We start from the raw sequence: 24,450 nt of genomic DNA, 5'->3' as shown, positions 1-24,450 counted from the left end.
TGTGAATGGGTGTGGGGTTCCCTCTGAGGTGAAAGGAATTCTGGAACAAATGATGATGCTCGCGCAACGTTCTTAATGTGCTTAATGCACTGAACTGTATACTTTGTATACTTTATGAGCTTTCAACGGTACATTTTATATGTATATTACCAAAGTTAAAAAAAAAAAAGAAAGCTAGTTTGTTTTTTTGAGCCAGGGTCTTGCTCTGTCACCCAGGCTGGAGTGCAGTGGTGCAATCACGGCTCACTGCAGCCTCCACTTCCTGGGCTCAAGCGATCCTCCCACCTCAGCCTCCCAAGTAGCTGGGACCACACCCGGCTAAGTTTTTTGTTTTTTTAGTAGAGACAGGGTGTCACTATTCTGCCCAGGTTAGTCTCAAACTCCTAACCTCAAGCGATCCTCCTCCCTTGGCCTCCCAAAGGGCTGGGATTACAGGCATGAGCCACTGCACCCAGCTGAAAGCTAGGTATTGTTTTTTTGTTTTCTCAATCCTTACTTGGTTGAAAGAAAGCTAGTTTTTTAAAAAGCTATGAAATGTGTTAAAATCTTAGCAAAGTGAGCCCAATTTTTATGGGCTTGTTTCCTTGCTGTACTATTTTTTTGTTTGTTTGTTTGTTTTTGAGACAGAGTCTCGCTCTGTCATCCAGGCTGGAGTGCAGTTGTGTGATCTTGGCTCACTGCAACCTCCGCTTCCCAGGTTCAAGCAATTCTCCCGCCTCAGCCTCTTCAGTAGTTGGGATTACAGGCAACTGCCACCATGCCCGGCTAATTTTTGTATTTTTAGTAGACAAGGGGTTTCACCGTGTTGGCCAGGCTGGTCTTGAACTCCTGCAAGCCTCAAATGATCCGCCCGCCTCAGCCTCCCGAAGTGCTGGGATTACCGGCGTGAACCACTGCACCTGGCCTTCCTTCATTTACTATTTATTGATTTCCCCTAAACTATGAAGGGTTATTCTTTACTTTCTATGTAATCTGTTCAGACAGCAAAGGTGCTGTCTTACCAGGGTAATTTTCCGTGCTTTTTGTTGACTTATTATGTCTTGATGGTTTAAGAAAACAAAGCTTCCCATGCTTATGAAAGAGCTAAGTTTCTCTATAACTGTTCTCTCCTATGTTTAAGCATTTTGTCACTTTCATGTGGGTAGCTAAATATTATTTCTCAGCTACCCATGAGTCTTAATGTTCAAATCTCCTGACATCTTATTTTTTTTTCCTTCTCAAAATTGAATTCTAAATGTCAAATAAAATAAAGCTTTCAGGAGACTTTTTTTTTTTTTTTTTTTTTTTTTTTTTGAGATGGAGTCTCGCTGTCTCGCCAGGCTGGAGTGCAGTGGTGCAATCTCGGCTCACTGCAACCTCTGACTTCCTGGTTCAAGCAATTCTCCTGCCTCAGCCTCCCGGGTTGCTGGGATTACAGGCACCCGCCACCATGCCTGGCTAACTTTTGTATTTTTAGTAGAGACGGAGTTTCACCATGTTGGCCAGGATGGTCTTGATCTCTTGACCTTGTGATCCACCTGCCTCGGCCTCCCAAAGTGCTGGGATTACAGGTGTGAGCCACCGTGCCCAGCCCCAGGAGAACTTTTATATTTAAAATGATCTATGAGATGTCCCAGAAGTTCCCTGGAAAATCACAAAAATTTTTTCTTATAAAAAGAGAGGTATTTGAAATAATTAGGTACAAGGTGGGGTGTGGTGGCACGTGCCTGTGGTCCCAGCTACTTGGTAAGGCTGAGGCAGGAGGATCTCTTTTTTTTTTTGAGACGGAGTCTCGCTCTGTCACCCAGGCTGGAGTGCGGTGGCGCGATCTCGGCTCACTGCAAGCTCCGCCTCCTGGGTTCACGCCATTCTCCTGCCTCAGCCTCCCATGTAGCTGGGACTACAGGCGCCCGCCACGACGCCCGGCTAATTTTTTGTATTTTTACTGAGACAGGGTTTCACCATGTTAGCCAGGATGGTTTCGATCTCCTGACCTCGTGATCTGCCTGCCTCGGCCTCCCAAAATGCTGGGATTACAGGCGTGAGCCCCTGCGCCCGGCCGAGACAGGAGGATCTCTTGAGCCAAGGAGGTCAAGGCTGCAGTGAGCTGTGATCACACCACTGCCCTCCAGCCTGCATGACAGAGGTCTCTACCCCAAAAAAAAAAAAAAAAAAAAGTAAAAAGAAAAAAGATGTTAAGGAAATGATTAGGTTTCTCTGATGTGTTAGGATTGATGAGTGCCATGGGAAGACCTGCCGAGTCGGAAGAGATGCGTGGCATGCCCCAGGCTGTGTGTGTCGCGTAACTCATTCGTCTGAGGCACTGAGGAACTGTGCGCTGTGCTGCACAGAGACGTCCCGGCTGCCCATGGTGCTTCTCTTCATTAGAGTCCCGAAGCCATTTGCCTGATGCTGTCAGCCGGCAGCAGTCCAGAGCTATCAGGCATAAACCCCCGTCACTGTCGTTAAGTTCTTAGGTGTCACCTTACTTTAACGTGAGCTGTGCATCTCTCATGCCCGGAGTTTGCAGCAGGGCAACCGTCACTCACTCTGGGTCTGTGTTACTAGGCAGAGGGCCACTGCCTGCCCCACACTTTTTGCCTCTCCACTGGATATTCTTGGTATAGTCATGGAATAGTCAGCTTCACAATTATCTGTAAATAATTTCCTCTGTAAAAATCATGCTCATCCAGTTTTAGAAATCAGATGTTCTGTTTCTGGCATCTTTGAAAACAGCGTCAATGTCTTGGATTAACTTTGTCTAGAACTCTTTTTTGGACTCTGTTTCCAGATGTCTACAGGACAAGCAAATGTTACTTCTCAGTTGCATTATTCTTGCTACGAATAGACCTTTCACTTCTGAAAAGTGGCAGTGGTAAATTCACCATGGCCATGTGCAGTCTTTTGTCATCCACAGTTTTTTTATTTTTATTTTTTGAGACGAAGTCTCAAAGAAGACTCCTGACCCAGGCTGGTGTGCAGTGGTGCGATCTCGGCTCACTGCAGCCTCCGCCTCCTGGGTTCAAGCAATTCTCGCGCCTCAGCCTCCCGAGTAGCTGGGATTACGGGTGCCCACCACCACACCCAGCTAATTTTTGTATTTTTAGTAGAGACGGTGCTTTGCCATGTAGACCAGGCTGGTCTGGAATTCCTGACCCCAGGTGATCCACCTGCCTCAGCCTCCCAAAGTGCTGGGATTACAGGCGTGAGCCACCACGCCTGGCCAATTTTTGTATTTTTAGTAGAGATGGAGTTTCACCATGCTGGTCAGGCTGGTCTCAAACTCCTGACCTCAGGTGATCCATCGGCTTCGGCCTCCCAAAGTGCCAGGATTACAGGTGTGAGCCACCATGCCCGGACAGTGATGTCTTATTCTCCCAGCCTGAGTCCTCTAGAATTCAGAAGCTTGTTGAGTACTCTTACTTTCAAAGTAATATAGTTATTTGCATAGTTTCAATGAGAATCTTTGTTTTTTACCAGGACTGGAATTGGAAATGCTTCTTGTGTAACCAAGACCTTGCATGGAAGGCCAAATCTGAGAAGCCACCCATTTAGTCAGTCACCACCAGCCACTTGTAAGGAACCACAGTGATGTTACAGAGCCCACATCCACGAAGCCCTCCAAGGAGAACCCGGCACAGCGCCTGGCTTGGAGGATGGCAGGTGCATCTGGAGGGCACTGCCTGGCAGGCCCAGGAACCTGGGCTAGTTTGGAAACCTTAAGAAAGGAATTTGCTCAAATTTATAGGGCAGGTGAAATCTGGCAGGTTCTTGGCTTGGTTTTCTAGCCTCAGGACAGCAAGCAAGAGGCTTTTATTTTATTTTAAATTATTTATTTATTTATTCTTTTTTTTGAGATGGAGTCGATCTGTCGCCCAGGCTGCTGGAGTGCAGTAGTGTGATCTCAGCTCACTGCAGCCTCCGCCTCCCAGGTTCAAGCTATTCTCCTGCCTCAGCCTCTTGAGTAGCTGGGATGATAGGCACGTGCCACCACATCCGGCTTTTTTTTTTTTTTTGTGAGACAGAGTCTTGCTCTTGTTGCCAGGCTGGAGTGCAATGGCGTGATCTCAGCTCACTGCAACCTCTGCCACCCTGGTTCAAGCGATTCTCCTGCCTCAGCCTCCTGAGTAGCTGGGATTACAGGCGCCTGCCACTATGGCTGGCTAATTTTTGTATTTTTAGTAGAGATGGGGTTTTGCCATGTTGGCAAGGCTGGTCTCGATCTCCTGACCTCGTGGTCCACCCGCCTAGGCCTCCCAAAGTGTTGGGATTACAGGGGTGAGCCACTGCGCCTGCCCTGAAATTATTTCTTAAAGAGGCTCTTAAAAGTCCAATCTGAAATTCTTTATGGAAACTTCTAAGAAAACAAACTTAAGAATGCAGAGATGGTGAATTAGCACTCTTGCTGCACCTATGGAAATAACAAAGCCATCTACAAACCAGCTCCATTTTGTGAGATCAGGAACAAACAACCTTTCTGATCCTTTTGTGGTTCATCTGCCCGATGATTGGGTTTTCATGCAGACATGTGAGCTGTGCCTCCCTCAAGCCTTGTTACGACATCCGCACATTACCTGTCTGATGCCCGGGGAAAAAACACCTTTCTTTGAGATTACTTTCCATCAAAAGCAGAGAAACTGTAGGAAAAAAAATGAGCTTCTGTAGAAACTGCTTTGTATACTGCACTTCCGCTGGGTTATCTGCGTCCAGCCCCTCATTGTCTCGGAGCTGCTTTGCAATTCTACCACTGATAGGCATGCGGATTCTGCCCTGCCCGCCTCTCCCCTCTACCAGAACCAGTTCTGCCTTCATCTGAAACTTGATTCTTTTACTCCATATAGATTTGTGCTTTTTTGAGCTTTCCTTGGAACTGGTTACAGCATCTGTCCAGTTTCTTCATTGTTTAATGAATAGAATACAATCCTAAACAAATGCTCATTTTTCATATTTGGGAGCCACATTTTACTTCTTTTTGAAAATTATCTTTTAACACATAGTTAAATAAATATTATTGGACACAGTTAAACGTCAGAAAGGACACTGCATTATGAACTGGGATGAGCTATAGCTGTCCTGAACATTTCTGCTCAGAAAGGACACTGCATTATAACCGGGATGAGCTATAGCTGTCCTGAACATTTCTGCTCAGAAAGGACACTGCGGCCGGGCGCGGTGGCTCAGCTTGTAATCCAGCACTTTGGGAGGCCGAGGCGGCGGATCACGAGGTCAGGAGATAAGACACGGTGAACCCGTCTACTAAAAAAAAAAAATTAGCCGGGGTGGTGGCGGGGCTGTAGTCCAGCTATCGGAGGGCTGAGGCAGGAGAATGGGTGAACCGGGAGGCGGAGCTGCAGTGAGCGAGATTGCACCACGGCACTCCAGCCGGGTGACAGGCAAGACTCCGTCTCAAAAAAAAAAAAAAAAAAAAAAAAAAAGGACACTGCATTATAACCGGGATGAGCTATAGCTGTCCTGAACATTTCTGCTCTAAGTAACACAGCACTGAAGTTGTGTTTTTTTTTTTTTTTTTTTTCTTGAGACGGAGTCTTGCTCTGTCGCCCAGGCTGGAGTGCAGTGCTGTGATCTCAGCTCACTGCAACCTCTGCCTCCCAGGATTAAGTGATTCTTTTGCCTCAGCCTCCCGAGTAGCTGGGACTATAGGTGCGCAACACCATGCCCGGCTACTTTTTGTATTTTTAGTAGAGATGGGGATTCACTGTGTTGGCCAGGTTGATCTTGAACACCTGACCTCGTGATCTGCCTGCCTCAGTCTCCCAAAGTGCTGGGATTATAGGCGTGAGCCACCACGCCCAGTCTAGCACTAAAGTTTATAAAACATGATGGTGAGAAGAAGGAGAAATGGACAAAAACACAGGAGCAATGGAGGATTTTAACACTTTGTGGCTCTTGGCAGTTCAAATTGAGGAGCATAAATAAATTTATAAAGAATATCAATAAGTATATTTAATATGGTTGTTAAATAGAATAAAATAAAAAGTAGTATCCCGCACATTTGGTTTAATAAATAACCAAAGGAATTCTGAAATTCCCCCTTAACAAGTCGCTAGTGAAATAGAAAAACAGCCCACATTGGCTGGGTACAGTGGCTCATGCCTGTAATCCCAGCATTTTGGGAGGCCGAGATGGGCGGATCACCTGAGGTCGGGCGTTCGAGATCAGCCTGACCAACATGGAGAAACCCCATCTCTACTAAAAATACAAAACTAGCTGGGCGTGATGGCACATGCCTGTAGTCCCAGCTACTCAAGGCTGAGGCAGGAGAATCGCTTGATCCCGTGAGGCAGAGGTTGTAGATCGCGCCATTGCACTCCAGCCTGGACAACAAGAGTGAAACTCTGTCAAAAAAAAAAAAAAAAAAGCCCACAATGGCAGGCTATCTAGACAATAATTACACTGATAATACTATCCCTCAAAATCTCTGGGGCTTGGCCAAAGTGATACTCATAAAAATTCTCACCTTAAGAAATGCAATTACTAAGCAAGAAAGAATAAAAATAAAAGTGAAACATTCAATCTAAGAAATCAGGAAAAGAACAATAAAATAAACACAAGAACAAGAATGAGAAAAGATGGAATGGGAATTACTTCTGGTCAAGATTCCGAAACCATTCAGTGGTTCCAGACAGCGACCTTTGAGAAAACCCCTGGAAAGGGGGAGGGGTGCTCTTACACACACATGCACATGCACACACACCCCACATGCACACACACCCCACACGTACACGCACGTTTCAGGGAGCATGTCTGACATGCCCCGTAAGATCTCCAGAAGAGATTAGACATTGTTTGAAAAACAATGGCTGAGAATTGTAAAGAACAGAAAAACAACCAGCCAACCAACCTAAAATTTGGTCCTAAAATTTAAAAAACATACTGATTCCTGAGCAGGATTCAGGGAAACAAATCCACACTTAGACACAACAATGGTGAAACGGGAGCACCCAACAGACTGGGAGAAAAGTCTAAAAACAGCTTCCCCAGGCCGGGAGCAGTGGCCCACGCATGTAATCCCAGCACTTCGGGAGGCCAAGGCGGGTGGATCGCTTGAGCCCAGGAGTTCGAGACAAGCCTGGCGAACATGGTGAAACCTGTCTCTACTAAAAATACAAAAAAAAAAAAAAAAAAAAAAAAAAAAATTAACTAGGCTGCACCCGGGAGGTGGAGGTTGCGTTGGGCCATGATCATGTCACTGCACTCCAGCCTGGGCAACAGACAGCAAGATTCCGTCTCAAAAACAAAACAAAACAAAACAAAACAAAACAAAACAAAACAGTTTCCCCAAAGGAACTGAGATCAGACTGATGGCTGACCTCTCTGAAGACATAAGAATATTATCTTGAAAAGAAGTTGAGCCGGGCATGGTGGCATGCATCTGTAGTCCCAGCTACTTGGGAGGCTAAGGCAGAAAGATTGCTTCAGCCCAAGAAATAGAGACTACAGGGAGCTACGATGGCACCACCATGCCAGCCTGGGTGTCAGAGCGAGACCCCATCTCTTAAAAAAAAAAAAAGTTGTAGAAAAATGTCAACATATAGAAAATTCTATTTCCAGCTAAACCATCATTCTAGAAAGTCATCTGCAGATACATAGCGTGTACTCCCCACAGACTCTTGCTGAAGGAACTGACAAAGCAAAGGGCAGAGATCCCTGAATGAAAGTCCATTTCCCTTTTCTCTTTCCTAGAAAAGATGGGGCTGCCTTGTACCTGAGTCTGAGTATAAAGTCTTGTGTCCGATCAACTGCTCTCCAGCCTCCTGGAAGACCCCACTGTGGTAACAGGGAACCGAGCTCAAGGAGCAGGCCTGGGAAGAGCTTCAATCAACTATTTCATAAAATGTGAGCAAAAGTTATTACTTCCAAATCAATATATTGTTATAAGATTTTAAATACGTATGTGTCATTTAACTAATAAATTAAATGTAAATAGATACTTTACTATTTATGCACATATGCCTAATAAATAGTATTGAGTCAGCTGCCAACTATTGGGAAACAACAAAGCGAGATCCCTAATTTGTTCTTTTTCAAACTAGATCATTTCCCGATGCATCAAAGACTCAGCAGGAAAAAGATATGATGATAAAATACAAGTGGCCCCACAGTAAGCCCCCTACATACACACAAAATTAAAGAAGTACAAATTTAAAACAGGAAATCCTTTTACCTACTTAGATTGGCCCTCCAAATCAATTTTATTTCTTTTTTTTTTTTTTTTGAGACAGAGTCTCGCTCTGTCGCCCAGGCTGTGCAGTGGCTTGATCTTGGCTCACAGCAACCTCCACCTCTCAGGTTCGAGATTCTCCTGCCTCAGCCGCCCGAGTAGCTGGGATTACAGGTGCGTGGCCCAATACTTGGCTAATTTTTTTTTTTTTTTTGTATTTTTAGTAGAGACGGGGTTTCATCATGTTGGCCAGGCTGGTCTCAAACTCTTGACCTCAGGTGATCAGGTGGTGGCTCACACCTGTAATCCCAGCACTTTGGGAGGCTGAGGTGGGCAGATCACTTGAGGTCAGGAGTATGAGACCAGCCTGGCCAACACGGTGAAACCCTGTTTCTACTAAAAATACAAAAATTAGCTGGGTGTGGTAGCACGTGCCTGTAATCCCAGCTACTTGGGAGGCTGAGGCAACAGAATCGCTGGAACCTGGGAGGTGGAGGTTGCAGTGAGCCAAGATCGCACCACTGCATTCCAGCCTGGGCAATGGAGCGAGATTCTGTCTCAAAAAAAAAAAGTCAGATATCATAAAGAAGTTTGCTAGAAACAACATTTTAAGGAATCCCAGCTTTCTATAGGATCAAGGAAATGCCATGTACTGCTGATTTCTGGAAGGCGCAGAGGGAAGGTGAGCTCCGGGCACTGCCCACTCTGTGGGCAGAGGGGCCTGCAGGCAGGGTTCCACAGCACCTGCCTCCTGCTTCCCCCTGCAGGCCCCTGAGGGGGGCTGTTCTTGCTCCCTGTCCTGGTCTCGGCCTGAACCCTGTAGCAGGCAGGTGAAGATCCTTATCTCAGAGGGGGCCCACCACGTCACCTGCTGGAGTTGGCTCCACAGTCTGAATGGGTGTTGGCAGGAACCAGTGTCACAGGGGACGCCCCGGCACCTCCCCCCACAGCCATCTATATGGGCACCGGCAGCAGGAGACAGGCTCTATGCCTGAAAGCAGCCGAGAGCCAGTGAAGTGGCGGTCAGCTTGCTCCCTGCGGGATGCGGCCCCTTCCCAGAGGCGGACAGGTGAGGACATGCACTGAGGCAGCTGCAGGTGACCCCTGGGGCACCGGTGCTGGGGCAGAGTAACTGTTGTGAGTGGACTAGAGAAGCATCTAGAAACAGCCGCAGGCAGAGCAGGTCCTGCTCAGCCCCCTGGCTGGACGGCTGTCCCATGTTGAATAATGATGATATGTTTGTCACAGCTGGCCATTCTGTACTACTTAATGATTGCAGCCACATCATTTATGAACCGGATAAGTGATCTTAGGAAAAAAATGCAGATAGACCAGTCTTGCCTAAACCTTTGCAATCAGGACTCATCTTTTTAATTTTTTTAAATGTTTTTAGAGACTGGATCTCCTGTGCTGCCCAGGCTGGAGTGCAGTGATTATTCACAGGCAGGATCACACCCACTGCAGCCCCAACCTCCTGCACTCAAGCAATCCTCCCCCTCAGTCTCCCAAGTAGCTGGAACTTCAGACGCACGACACCATGCCCAGCTAAGAACTCAGTGTTTAGGTGGGGAGGACGGCCTTCCCAAAAAGAAACAAATGGAGTATGTTTGGTATAATCAAAGCCAAGCCAAAAGTCCCCATTCTTCTCTTCTCACTCTACTTTCTTCTCTAAATTGCCAAGAAATTGACAAACTTCCATTGAGTCCTCCCTATGGATGTGTGCATGCATGCATACACACGGACTAACATACAAATGCGTGTGCACACAGTCTCACAAACGTATGTGCACACAGTCTCACATACAAACGTGTGCAGTCTCACATACAAACGTATGTGCACAGTCTCACATACAAATGTGTGCACAGTCTCACATACAAACGTATGTGCACACAGTCTCACATACAAACGTGTGCACAGTCTCACATACAAACACACATGCACAGTCTTGCACACAAACGCTTATGCAGTCTCGCACACAAACGCGTGTGCACACAGTCTCGCATACAAATGCACGTGCACACACACAGTCTCGCCTCGGGAAGTGCTGGGATTACAGGCGTGAGCCACCACACCCAGCCAAGGAGACATCTCTTTAGCCAGATTTGGGCCTGGCGACATAGGAACTGAAGAAGGCAGAAAGTATCTGGCACTCAGCAGGGGCTCCTCTACTGGATGGGTGGATGGATATATGGATGGTAGGTGGATGAGTGACTGGATGATTGGATGGATGGGTGGATGGGTGAGTGAAAGGATGGATAGATGGGTGGGATAAGTGGTTGGATAAATGGATGGATAGGTGGGTGCATGGGTAGGTGGATGGATGGATGGATGGATGGATGAAGATAGATGAATGGATGGGTGGATGCATGGATAAATGAATGGATGAATAGGTGGGTGGGTGGGTGGGTGGATGGATAGATGGATGCGTGGTTGGTGGATGAGTGAGAGTGGATAATTGGATACATGGGCGGATAGATGAACAGATGGATGGGTGGATGGGTGGGTGAATGGATGGATAGATAAGTGGGATAAGTGGTTGGATGGATAGATGGATAGGTGGATGGATGGATGGACAGGTGAGTGTGTGGGTAGGTGGACGGATGGATGGATGGGTGGGTGGATGGATGGGTGGGTGGATGGATGGATGGATACATTAATAGATGGATGGGTGGGCGGATGGATGGATGGATACATTAATAGATGGATGGGTGGGTGGGTGTATGGATGGATGGATAGATGGATGGCGGGTGGGTGAATGGATGAATGGCTGGGTGGATGGGTAGATGGATGGATGGATGGGTGGGTGGGTGGATGGATAGGTGGATGGATACATGGATGGGTGGGTGGGTGAATGGATGAATGGGTGGGTGAATGGATGAATGGGTGGGTCGATGGATGGATGGAAAGATAGGTGGGTGGTGGCCGGGCGCAGTGGCTCATGCTTGTAATCCCAGCACTTTGGGAGGCTGAGGCGGGCGGATCACGAGGTCAGGAGATCGAGACCACGATGAAACCCCGTCTCTACTAAAAATGCAAAAAATTAGCCGGGCGTGGCAGCGGGCGCCTGTAGTCCCAGCTACTCGGAAAGGCTGAGGCAGGAGAATGGCGTGAACCCGGGAGGCGGAGCTTGCAGTGAGCCGAGATTGCGCCACTGCACTCCAGCCTGGGCGACAGAGCGAGACTCTGTCTCAAAAAAAAAAAAAAAAAAAAAAAAAAAAGATAAGTGGCTGGATGGATGGTAGATGGATGGATGGGTGAGTGGGTGGATGGATGGGTGGGTGGGTAGATGGATGGGTGGGTGGGATAAGTGGTTGGATGGTTAGATGGATGGATGGATGGATGAATAGATAGGTGGGTGGATGGATGGGTGGGTGGATGGTAGATGGATGGATGGATGGGTGGGTGGGTAGATGGGTAGATGGATGGATGGATGGGTGGGTGGATGGATGGTAGATGGATGGGTGGGTGGATGGATGGATGGGTGGGTGGATGGATGAGTGGGTGGGTAGATGGATGGATGGGTAGATGGATGGGTACGTGGGATAAGTGGTTGCATGGATGGATGGATGGATGAATGGATGGATGGATGGATGGATGAATAGATAGGTGGGTGGATGGATGGGTGGGTGGATGGCAGATGGATGGATGAGTGGGTGGATGAATGGATGCGTGGGTGGGTAGATGGGTAGATGGATGGATGGATGGATGGGTGGGTGGGTGAATGGATGGGTGGTAGGATGGATGGAGGGATAGGTAGGTGGGTGGATGCATGGAGGAACAGATGGATGATTCACTGAAACACTCAGTCATAAAGCCAATGTCCCTTGCCTTTCTTAGGAAGTCAGCTCCGGTGTCTGTGTCCAACATGCCCAGCCTCCACCTCAGTCAGGAGACGTTGCTGCCTTTATCTGGAGAAGTCTGCGGCCATCTTTGCTGCTCACCACAGAGCCGCACAGAAATGCTGGCTGCTTTGCTAACCTGCGGCATTGTTCTCACAAATGCTGCCAGCGAAGTGGGTCCCCAGAGCGCCCACAGCTGAGATGAGGTCCTGCTCTGTGCTGCAGTGGCCTCCGACCAGGCTCCTCTCACAAGAGGGGCTTCTGTGATCCCTCGGGCCTTCCTGAGAAGGCTGCGGCCAGAGCCCCCCCGCTGACCCCAAGCACACACCCAGAACCTGACCCGCACCCAGAACCAGGCACGCACCCAGAACCAGGCTCACACCCAGAACCTGACCCGCACCCAGAACCAGGCGCACACCCAGACCTGACCCGCACCCAGAACCAGGTGCACACCCAGAACCTGACCTGCACCCAGAACCAGGCACACACCCAGAACCAGGCGCACACCCAGAACCTGACCCGCACCCAGAACCAGGCGCACACCCAGAACCTGACCCGCACCCAGAACCAGGTGCACACCCAGAACCTGACCTGCACCCAGAACCAGGCACACACCCAGAACCAGGCGCACACCCAGAACCTGACCCGCACCCAGAACCAGGCGCACACCCAGAACCTGACCCGCACCCAGAACCAGGCGCACACCCAGAACCTGACCCGCACCCAGAACCAGGTGCACACCCAGAACCTGACCTGCACCCAGAACCAGGTGCACACCCAGAACCAGGCGCACACCCAGAACCTGACCCGCACCCAGAACCAGGCGCACACCCAGAACCTGACCCACACCCAGAACCTGACCCGCACCCAGAACCAGGCGCACACCCAGAACCTGACCCGCACACCCAGAACCAGGCACACACCCAGAACCTGACCCGCACCCAGAACCAGGCACACACCCAGAACCAGGCGCACACCCCAGAACCTGACCCGCACCCAGAACCAGGCGCACACCCCAGAACCTGACCCGCACCCAGAACCAGGGCTCACCCAGAACCTGACCCGCACCCAGAACCAGGCGCACACCCAGAACCTGACCTGCACCCAGAACCAGGCGCACACCCAGAACCAGGCGCACACCCAGAACCAGGCGCTCACCCAGAACCTGACCCGCACCCAGAACCAGGCGCACACCCAGAACCTGACCCGCACCCAGAATCTGGCGCACACCCGGAACCTGACCCACACCCAGGCCATGGCCTCCACTTCCCGGACTCACTTTCGGGCCGGCCCAGCTCTGCACGGAGCCTGTTCCCCATCTCGATGAGCTGCTCTTTCTCCAGGCGGAGGCTGATGATTTTTCTGGCTGCCTCCTTCAGCTTCCTCTGGAGTTGGTGCATAGATAAGGTCTGGGGGGCACGTGCCACCGACTGGAAGTGCAGGAAAAGCTCCCCCTGGTCCTCGGCCTCCATAGGCCCTCTCTTGGCGAGGCCCTGTAACAAAACTCACAGGCAGACGCCCCTGTGAGGCTGCCCTCATGGGAGGACGCCAGGGGTGCCCACCCAAGGAGCCTCTTCACCTGCTCTCCCAGGGTGGGCACTGCTGGCTGCCACTGGGTGACGTTCTTCCAAAAGAAAGACAAAAAGGGTCGCTGCTCCCAATGCTTCAGTGGGTTCCTTCTCTTCCACAAATAGAATAAAGGCCCCCAGATCTCCCAGGCCAGGGCAGCCCCCAGGCCCTGACATCCCTCCACCTCCTCCCCTCCATCCCTGCCTTCTGGTCATCTATGCCTATGTCTTTCAAGTGAACACAAGGAGAATCTGAGGACACCAACCAGCACAGCTGCTCCCCAGGGAGAGCAGAGAGAAGGCCGTGGCCTCCAGCAGTGCCCAGGACCCAGGAAGGCGGCCCAGGGAGAGCAGAGAGAAGGCTGCAGCCTCCAGCAGTGCCCAGGACCCAGGAGGGCAGCCCAGGGAGAGCAGAGAGAAAGCTGTGGCCTCTAGCAGTGCCCAGGACCCAGGAGGACAGCTCCCACCAGTGTGGCTTGGCCCTCCTCCACTCCTTGGGGTCCCTCCTTTCTTCACCTGCCGGCTGGACACCCCACAACCACCCTGCAGGCCGGCTGTGGCTTCCCTCCTGAAGCAGGTGCAGGGGGAGCACAAAGGCAGTGGAGAGGGAGGAGGCCGACACAGGGGCAGTGGAGCTGGCTGTGCTCCCCCTCAGCACCCCAAGCCTGGGTCAACCCTAGATCTGAGCCCCTGGGAAGCACTGTGTTGTCCTCACTCAGCCCAGCCTGGACTTGCGGCCCACATCATGCCAGTGCTACAGAGTGCAATCCCAACACAAAGGGACGCCTGGACCAAAAATGGGGGCAAAGGAAAAACCAGTGGCGTCCAGGCCCTGGCGAGATGGGAGCTGACGACCTACTTCTCCCATGCCGCTCCTGGTCCCTGTAAGGAGCCAGGCTGCACCTGGCCCTGGCCACACGAGCTCCGAGTCCCTGGAACAGGCCAGCACACCCTGTCCCCACCAGCTTCCTGGTGTGCCTTGCCAGGGCTGGCAGGTGCTGCTGCCTTCCAGGTGCTGCTGTTCTTCGGATGGCCTGGGGCGCGGCCACTGTATGCAGTGCCTCCGGGCATGTGCTGCAGGTTCATGTGGGACGCTCGCGGGCCACGGGGGATGACACAGCGAAGGGGAGAGATGTCTGCTTTCCTCTTGGACAGAGAAAGTTCTGTGGTGCCGCAGGCCCCAGCCGAGGCCAGGTGCAGGGCAGCCCCCACGAAGGCTCGCCACAGGCCTAAGCCCGAGTCCAGACTCGCTTCCTCCAGTGAGTGGGCCTCCTGCCTGCTCTGTGAGCACCCCTGGCAAGTGTGGCGCAGAGGCTCACTCACGGCCCTGGGAGGATAGACAGGAATGGGCTCTTGGGTGTGGGAGAGGCCAAGGCAGATCTGGAGGAAGGGAGGCCTGTGCTGGTAAAACAGATTGCAGATGGCCCAGGGCTGGGGGAGAGCGGCCAGGCAGGTGAGACTCCCAAGTCCGGTTCTAAAACCCTGGGTCCTCTACAGGAACACACTGGGTTATTTTGTTATTTTAACTGAGGAAAGAACAATCCCGAAAACAGATTTTGCAAACCTCAAAACACTTAGAGATTTAAGAGAAAATTCCCTCTTCAAAAGCTGTCCCCTCTCCCCGCAAAGTTGCCCCGGGCTCTGCAGCTGGTGCAGGCTTGAGGGGCACTGAGGGGCCTTCTTGCTGTTGACCCCACAGGCACAGGAAGGAGGGCACGGATCGCAGGGCCCATGTCCTAGTCACGTGATTCTGCACACAGTGACCTGGGGGGCAGGGAGTGAATGATTCTACTTCTCTTGGATTCAGTTTCTGGTAAAATGTTATTTGGTAAAAGTTTATTTTGATGATTCTCTAAAATCTTTCCACAAAATAAGATTTCTACAGCCTGAGACATATTCAGGAATGTCTTCAGCACTGTGTGCTCCAAGGGCTGCCCACCCCCAGCAGGGCAGCAGTAGCTGTCCACCCATCTGCCCCCTCGCCTGGGACTGCCCTGGCACCCCCCAGGTGAGGGGGAGATGTCTCCAAGTATCTGGACAATTCGAAGGAAATTCGAAGGAAACTTTGGTCTGCTGAAATGTCTTCACGTCCTGAGAACATGTGTGAGTGAGTGACACAGAGAAGTCCTTAGAGGCTGAGGCCTGGGCCTGGTACAGTGGGTTCCATCAGGCTGGGCCAGCGCTCACCACCCCACACAGCCACTCCAACGCCTCTCAGCCGAGCCAGCGCCAACGCCATGGCCAACACTGCCCCCCAGTGGACCCAGGGACGTAATACATCCCCCAACCCAGGCCTGGCGGCCAGTGACTGGGGGGGAAGTTTTGTGTTTTAAGGACTAGAGGCAGCTGATGTGGGTGGTGCAGTCAGGGAAACCCAAACCCAGGCTGTGCGGCTCAGCCCAGTGGGACCTGCCTGGGAGCAGAGTGCCCCACTGTCGTCCACAGGCTCTCCCTCTGCCATGGGAGAAGTGGGAACACGTGCCTCTGCACACACCTGGTCCCAGCTTTGCAGACCTGGTTCCTTGGCTAGGGCCGGGGAAGGGGACCAGCTTTCGTCAGGGGTGCTGTGGGACAGTCCCTGGGCCCCTGTGCGCTTCCTCATCCACCCTGCACAGGCTTCCTGCACTACAGGAGGTAGGCTGGAGACGCAGTGCCGCGTCACACCTCAGTACTTGGGTGGGTGTACACAATACATGACCTGGTCTGTGGCCCGTGTGCAAATGTCACCAACCGTCCAGATAACGCCCTGATGCTGTCTCTCCTGTGCAGTCCAGGGTCCCACGTGGCGTTTCTACAGATAATGCCCTGACACCGTCTCTTCTGTGCAGGGTCCAGGGTCCCACGTGGCATTTCTACACTGTCTGTCCTGTGCAGGGTCCATGGTCCCACGTGGTGTTTCTATGGATGATGCCCTGACGCTGTCTCTCCTGTGCAGAGTCCAGGGTCCTACGTGGCATTTCTACAGTCTCTCCTATGCAGGGTCCAGGGTCCTACGTGGCATTTCTATGGATAATGCCCTGACGCTGTCTCTCCTGTGCAGGGACCACAGTCCCACATGGCATTTCTACACTGTCTCTCCTGTGCAGGGTCCATGGTCCCACGTGGTGTTTCTACGGATGATGCCCTCACTCTGTCTCTCCTGTGCAGGGTCCAGGGTCCTATGTGGCATTTCTACAGTGTCTCTCCTGTGCAGGGTCCACGGTCCCACGTGGCGTTCCTACAGATAATGCCCTGACACTGTCTCTCCTGTGCAGGGTCCAGGGTCCTACATGGCGTTTCTACGGATAATGCCCTGACACGACACTGTCTCTCCTGTGCAGGGACCACAGTCCCACGTGGTGTTTCTACACTGTCTCTCCTGTGCAGGGTCCAGGGTCCCACGTGGCGTTTCTACAGATGATGCCCTGATGCTGTCTCTCCTGTGCAGGGTCCAGGGTCCCACGTGGCGTTTCTACGGATGATGCCCTGATGCCCGTCTCTCCTGTGCAGGGTCCAGGGTCCCACCTGGCATTTCTACGTGGGGTCTCCCAGGTCTCCCAACTGGAGTGGCTCCCCAGCTTCCATGTTTGGGCACCTGCTGAGCATCTAGACCAGCTAATCTGCAGACATCCCTCTGTTTGGGCCTGCCTGAGGTTTCCTCATGCATAAGCTCAGGTTCTGCATTTTTGACAGGGACCCGGACAGTGAGTCTGTGCCGTCTCAGTGCGACCCGCCCAGAGGCATGTGGCATGGGCGCATCCCAGCACTGGCGATGGGAGCTCTGCTCACTCGGGTCAGCTGGGGTCCAACAGGCTGCTCCACTGGAAAGCCAGCATTTCCCTTGGAAATAAGAAGTCACGTGTGGGGAGATGCTACTTCGCATCCGTCTGATGGGAATCCCTCTGGTTCAGCACCCATCCGTGATCGCCCAGCGCACCGTTCCTGTCGCGTTCCTTGGCTGGCACTCTCGTGTGCAAGAGTGCCCCGTTCCCCTGACTGATCTGTCCATTGCTATCAGCCTGGACCCATGATTTCCTGGTTGAGTCAATGGATTGTGGTCTTCAACATCACTGCCCATTGGCCTAGTTCTGATCAGTGGGGACCCCTTTCAGCTGGTTCCTGTGCCCTCGGAACCTGCCTCCGTGTGGAGCCCTGGCTCCTGTGAGCAGAGCAGGAACCACGGAACCAGCGCCTGGAACTGTGGAACTGGCATCTGCTGCAGCTGAGTCTGGGCTGCGGGCCATCTCAGGACAGAGCTGGGATCAGATGCACACGCAGCTCTACCCACTTCTCTCTATACCCAGCGTAACAGACACATTGATCCTCTACCTGAGGGCCCAGCCCCAACATGGCCCCTTCTCCATCTGGGCTCCTTTCCCAGCAGCAAGCAGCAAGGACCTGGGCCTGCCCTCGTCTCCAGGAGCTCAGCCATGCTGCTTGGCAGAGGACAGAGCCGAGGTGGGCCTCGCCTGGGTGGAGAGCCTGGCCACAGGATGCTCAGACCCACGAGGAGCCTGGAGCCCGACTGTCGCCTCCATGCACGTAGACACAGCGCCTGGAGTGTCTGCCCCGCCTGCGCCTTAGCTCCAATAACTGGGATTGGGCTGCAGGTGGCTTCAGCTCCCACTCTGTCTGCTGTGGGATTTAATTCCTCAATTTAAAATTCTGCTTATTTGGGCTAGGCACGGTGGCCCACGCCTGTAATCCCACCACTTTGGGAGGCTGAGGCAGGCAGATCACTTGAAACCAGGAGTTTGAGACCAGCCTGACCAACATAGTGAAACCCTGTCTCTACTGAAAATACAAAAATTGGCCAGGTGTGGTGCACCTGTAATCCCAGCTACTCGGGGGGCTGAGGCAGAAGAATTGCTTGAACCCGGGAGGAGGAGGTTGCAGTAAGCCAAGATAGCACCAGTGCACTCCAGACTGGGCGACAGTGTGAGACTCTGTCTCAAAAAAAAAAAAAAGAAAAGAAACAATTCTGCTTATTTGTATAAATTCTTGCCCCTTCATTCTAAACAAGTGGGAAGACAGTGAACTACGCAAGGGCCAACAGTGAGAGCTCCTGGGGCCCCTTGCTGCCCAAGGAGGCGCCCGCCCGTGTCCAGGAACACATGGCGCTCAGGTGGGTGGGAGACATGTGGGGGTACAGACATGCTTACCCCTGGCTGTGCTGCCAGCTGGCCCAAGGGCCACAGCCCCCACTGGGCAGGAGCCACCCTGGAATGGCTGGACTGGGAGCCCAGGAAGGCTAGGGTGCTGGGGACCCCTGAGGACAGCACCTCCTTACCAACAGGTACAGGGGCAGGTGCAGCTCAATATCTTACCGACCAGCTCAGCCCTTCCTGTGCGCACTGGCTGAGCACCTGCTGGGGCCTCAGGCTCCCTCGGCCTTCCCATACCTGCCCTGTTGTCCCCCTGAGGCATCCTTATGGTCTTGCCCATCCCATGCCAAGGCAGCTCTGGCCTGCTCCTCACTGTCCTGGAGCCTGAGACAGCCACGGCCGCATCTTCCTCAGTCCACTCTATTCCAGCCTGAGTCCCTGGGGATCTGCTCCCCAAGCATGGTGCCCTGGGGATCTGCGCTGTCTTCCACTTTGTGCCTTCCAGACATATCTACCGTTCCCAAAACCTTCTGCGGATTCATAGGTCACTATTGGTAACTATAGGTCACCACAGGTCACAGGTCACTATAGTTACCCCAGTTACCAACAGTCTAGGGTATGAAGTCAGGGAGGCCGGGCAGCCTGTCCTTCACAGCCTTTCCCTCTGGCCTCAGGTAAGAAGAAGGGGGCCCTGCTGGTCGGTTCTGCCAAGCTGCAGAATCAGGACCTGGGGTCGTCTCCACAGCTCAGAGCTGTGGCTCAAACCCAGCCATGGAGTTGGGGGTTACTCCCTCAGGGCCAAGGGCCTGACCAAAACCAGGATAGGAGAGCCATGGCCTGGAGCAGCTGTGTGGCTCTGAACGCAGCAGTGAGGGCCATGTGGGCCCCTCCCCACGCAGGAAGGGCCCAACGCTAGGCATGGGGCAGGCAGGGCTGTGCAGGCAGACACCCCCTCAGCAGGCCATCAAGGCCCTGCATTAAAGCAAACATGAGCTACCTTCAGTGTGTGAGTTTCCAACACAAGATGCTGTTAGCTGAAGGGAGGACTGGGATGGGCCCATCCCGCCCCCCACCAACAGAGCGTCAAGGTGAAGGACCAGGAGAAGAGGAGGCGTGTGGAGGAAGAAGGTGGAGGAATGGGGAGAAGGGGTGGAGCAGGGCCCACTTCCAGGCACGGCCTTCACTGCAGCCCTCGTCCCACCTGAGCTCCCAGGGCATACAGACAGCAACGCTGGCAGAGCACAGGCAAGGACGGTTTCTGTGGCAGGAACCTCAACAGGCGGGTGGCAGGAGGAGCTAGCGGGTACTCACCTCTCTCCCAAGGGCTACGGCGTCTGAGGCTGGGGGCTGCTTCCTGCCTGAAGGCTCCGCTCCCCCATGCTGGGCTATCCTGAGATGCTTCCCCAGCTCAGCCACCTGCTTCCGCAGCTCCAAAATCTCCAGGTGTACCTGGTCCACCTCACGCGGAAGCTCATGCTGGAGAGCGGCCAGCTCCAGGGGTTCCCGCAGCACCTAGGAGCCGTTTCAAAGGCAGTGTGAGGAATGAGGCAGTGGCTGGGCTGGAGCAGGCCCCTGGGGCACTGACAGGAAGCACTGTGAGTGCGGGGAAAGAACAGGGGAGCCCGGGGTCAGGGCCTCCTCCCCAGCTGGACGCAACTGCCCTCTGCCCCCAACCATGGCCGCTGCTCCTCCTGCCCCACCCAGCTGGCCCTGGCAGCTCCCCTGTGCCCTGCTCTGGACTCCTAGGCTGGCGGGGAGAATCTGTGCATGGACTGAGGCAGAGCGCCTTGAAACCCCTTCCTGAGCCTCCTCCCAGGGAGAAACAAAGGCCTCCAGAATTGCAAGTAACTGGTAGGAGGTGTTGATTTTTCTCTTCTGCTAATCAAAGGGGGCAGAGATGGGGAGGCCAGAGGGAAGCAGGCCAGGAAGTCGGAGGGTTGAGGCTATTGAAAGGCAGGTGGATAGGCTGGGTGCGGTGGCTCACGCCTATAATCCCAGCACGTTGGGAGGCTGAGGCAGGTGGATCACGAGGTCAGGAGATCGAGACCATCCTGGCCAACATGGTGAAACCCCATCTCTACTAAAAAATACAAAAAATTAGCCGGGCATGGCGGTGGGTGCCTGTAGTCCCAGCTACTCAGGAGGCTGAGGTAGGAGAATGGCAAGAACCCGGGAGGCGGAGCTTGCAGTGAGCCGAGATCGCGCCACTGCACTCCAGCCTGGGTGACAGAGACTCCGTCTCAAAAAAAAAAAAAAAAGCTTGTATTAATTTTAATTTATTTACTTATTTTATTCAGATGGCATCTTACTTTGTTGCCTACGCCGGTCTCAAGTGATCCTTCTGCCTCAGCCTCCCAAACTGTTGGGATTACACGTGTGAGCCACCGCATCCAGCCTATTTTTTAGAGACAGGGTCTTGCTCTGTCGCCCAGGCTGGGACAGAGTGGCGGGATCATGGCTCACTGCAGCCTCAACCATCCGGGCTCAAGCAACCCTCCCACTGGGCTCAAGTAATCCTCAGCCTCCCGAGTAGCTGGGACTACAGACGCACCACCATGCTTGGCTAATTATTCCAGTTTTTATTACAGATGGGGTCTTGCTGTGTTGCCCAGGCTGGTTTCAAACTGCTAAGCTCAAATTATCCTCCCACCTCACCCTTCCAAAGTGTGGGGATTACAGGCATGCGCCACCGTGCCCAGCCTTGTTTAGTTTTTGTAGGGACAAGGTCTCCCTATGTTTCCCAGGCTGGTCTCAAACTCCTGGGCTCAAGTGATCTTCCTGCCTCAGACTCCCAAAGTGTTGAGATTACAGGTGTGTACCACCGTGCCCAGCCTAAAAGTTGCATTTAAATGTTTATTTCTTGTCTGTAGCATTTGTGTGGGAAATTGGGGAAACAGCAACTGCAAAGCATCGGGGATCTGGAGCCCCTTCATGGATACACGGATCTTCAACTCCCTCGACTGGAGCCCCTCACGTGTACATGGATCTTCAATTGCCTCGACAGAAATGGAAAAGTGGGCAAGTTCCTCTCCACTGCAACAACAAAGATGCACTTCCAATCAAGGCGAGGTGTTAGGCATCAGCAGAAAATGAGAGGTATGAGGGTAAGCACATGTTAATAAGCCTCATTTAGCCATTCCACAGTGTGGACATGTTTCAAAACATCATGTCGCATACCATAGAGATGTACAATTTGTATTTGTCATTTTCTTTTTTTTTTGAGACGGAGTCTTGCTCTGTCGCCTAGGCTGGAGTGCAGTGGCACGATCTCAGCTCACTGCAACCTCCGCCTCCTGGGTTCAAGCAATTGCCCTGCCTCAGCCACCCCAGTAGCTGGGATTACAGGCACGCACCACCACGCCCAGCTCATTTTTTGTATTTTAGTAGACACGGGGTTTCACCATGTTGGCCAAGATGGTCTCAATCTCCTGACCTGGTGATCTGCCCATCTCGGCCTCCCAAGGTGCTGGGATTACAGGCATGAGCCACCTCGACTGGCCATATTTGCCATTTTCAATAAATCCATCAAACATTTTAGGAAGAGTAAAAAAAAAAAGCATCCAATTTCTGGAGCACCACGCCCTCCCTCGGCAGATGGGAAATCTGGAATACTTTGTTTTTAGAGAGATGTTCTGCGTTAGGGAAGAAGCACAGGCTGCAGGGAAGGTGTGGTTTATGTATTTACAATGCAAGAAGACATGTGGAAGTTCCCTTGTTATGTCGCCTCACAAGGAATAAAGGCAACAGGATGAGGACAGCACGACTCAGAAGCACAAGCAACAGGAGACATGATCAACGGGACTGGATCAAAACTGGAAACATTCGGTGTCCTTCAAAGGACACCATCAGGAAAGTGAAAAGACAGGCCAGGTGCAGTGGCTCATACCTGTAATGCCAGCACTTTGGGAGGCAGAGGTGGGAAGATCACCTGAGGTGAGGAGTTCGAGACCAGCCTGGCCAACATAGTAAAACCCCATCTCTACCAAAAATACAAAAATTAGCCAGGCGTGGTGGCTCATGCCTGTAATCCCAGCTACTTGGGAGGCTGAGGCAAGAGAATTGCTTGAACCCCGGAGGCGGAGGTTGCAGTCAGCTGAGATCGTGCCATTGCACTCCAGCCTGGGTGACAGAGCAAGACTCTGTCTCAAAAAAAAAAAAAAAAAAGAGAAAGTGAAAAGACAAACCACAGAATGGGAGAAAAATGTAGCAAATCATATATCTAATAAGGGACTTGTATCTGGAATATAAAAAGAATTCTTATAACTCAAATAAAAAGACAACCCAATTAAAACTGGGCGAGGGATCTACACGGACGTTTCTCTAAAGAAGACAAATGGCTCAAATGGCTGACCAAGGCGCACGTGAGACGATGCTCGACACCAGGAGTCATCAGGAAAATGCAAATCAAAACCACAGCGAGGCCCCACTTCACTCCCACCAGGATGACTAGCATCACAGGCAGAAAACAGCTAGTGTTGGTGGGGATGGGGGAATCGGAACCCTCACACAGTGCTGGTAGAGGTAAAATCGTGTGGCTGCTGGGGAAAACAGTGTGGTGGCTCCTCAAGGGTTAAACACAGAGTTTACCATCCGGGGAAAACAGTGCCGTGGCTCCTCAGAGGGTTAAACACAGAGTTACTGTCTGGGGAAAACAGCATGGTGGCTCCTCAAAGGGTTAAACACAGGGTGACCGTCTGACAGAGCAATTCCACTCCCAGGTATGTACCCAGGAGAACTGAACTGTGCATGAGTCCACACAGGAACGTTCACAGCAGCATTATGCACAATCCAAACAGCGGAAACAACCCAAATGTTGAATGCATGAACGATAAACAAAATGTGATCCATCCGTGCAATGGAATATGTCAGCCATGGGAAGGAACAACGTTCTGACACATGCAGAGCTGAGCCCTGAAAACATTCTACTCAATGAAAGAAGCCAGGCACAAAAGGACAACTACCGTAGGATTGTGTTAATATGAGGTCCCTACAGTAGACAAATTGATTGTGACGGGGGTGGAATGGTTACTAGAAGCTGGGAAGCAGGGAAGGGGTGATACTGCTGTGTGGTTATCGTACCAAGCTTCTATCTGGGGTGGGGAGAAAAGCTCTGGTAATAGTGAGAATGTTTATACATTGTGAATGTACTTAATGCCACTGAAAGGTACATTTAAAATGGCCATTTAATGGTAAACTTTGTTATATATTAATGAATTTTACCACAATTTAAAAAAAAATTTTTTTTTTTGAGATGGAGTCTTGCTCCTGTTGCCCAAGCTAGAGTACAATGGCACAATCTTGGCTCACTGCAACCTCCGCCTCCTGGGTTCAAGTGATTCTCCCACCTCAGCCTCCCAAGTAGCTGGGACTACAGGCACCCGCCACCATGCCTGGCTAATTTTTTGTATTTTATAGAGACGGGGTTTCACCATGTTGGCCAGGCTGGTCTCAAACTCCTGACCTCAGGTGATCCGCCCACCTCGGCCTCCCAAAGTGCTGGGATTACAGGTGTGAGCCCCCATGCCTGGCCACACAATTTTTTAAAGTAAAAACCAAAACGATGTTAGGAATCTGTAGCAGTCAAACCGAGGTAGTGACCCCAGCCCCATGGGAAACAGGGGGGGTTCGCTGAGCATGACCCAACCCCCAAAAGGCAAGGGCCCAGGAGGTTGAAAAGAACAGTGCTTGCCAAGGCTCTAGTGTCTCACATGAAGTGTGGCTCATCACCGACATGGAGCACATGCGCCCTGTTGACCAGGACCCCTCTGAGTGGGCAGGTGGCATCAGGCAGCCTGCAC

At 52.0% G+C, this 24,450-nt stretch overlaps 1 protein-coding gene and 1 non-coding gene across 2 annotated transcripts in view; one reads left to right on the top strand and one right to left on the bottom strand.

Annotated features, from left to right (window-relative positions):
- The window catches only part of CCDC57 (coiled-coil domain containing 57), a 102,628-nt gene that overhangs the window by 37,349 nt on the left and 40,829 nt on the right, over positions 1–24,450 (bottom strand). The window contains exons 13-14 of the mRNA XM_030828501.1: positions 19,964–20,164; positions 13,280–13,493 (exon numbers count right to left, since the gene is read on the bottom strand). Coding sequence (XP_030684361.1) covers positions 13,280–13,493; positions 19,964–20,164 — 415 coding nt within the window. The remainder of the gene's footprint in view (positions 1–13,279; positions 13,494–19,963; positions 20,165–24,450) is intronic.
- Positions 4,460–4,563, top strand: LOC115838474. The gene has a single exon (XR_004033499.1). It is a non-coding gene; the product is annotated as a small nucleolar RNA U13 (small nucleolar RNA).

The sequence above is a fragment of the Nomascus leucogenys genome, chromosome 14 (genome assembly GCF_006542625.1).
Source record: "Nomascus leucogenys isolate Asia chromosome 14, Asia_NLE_v1, whole genome shotgun sequence".
In the NCBI taxonomy this organism is placed as follows: Eukaryota; Metazoa; Chordata; class Mammalia; order Primates; family Hylobatidae; genus Nomascus; species Nomascus leucogenys.
The sequence above is the reverse complement of the archived record's forward strand: the minus strand, read 5'-3'. Positions and strand labels throughout refer to the sequence as shown.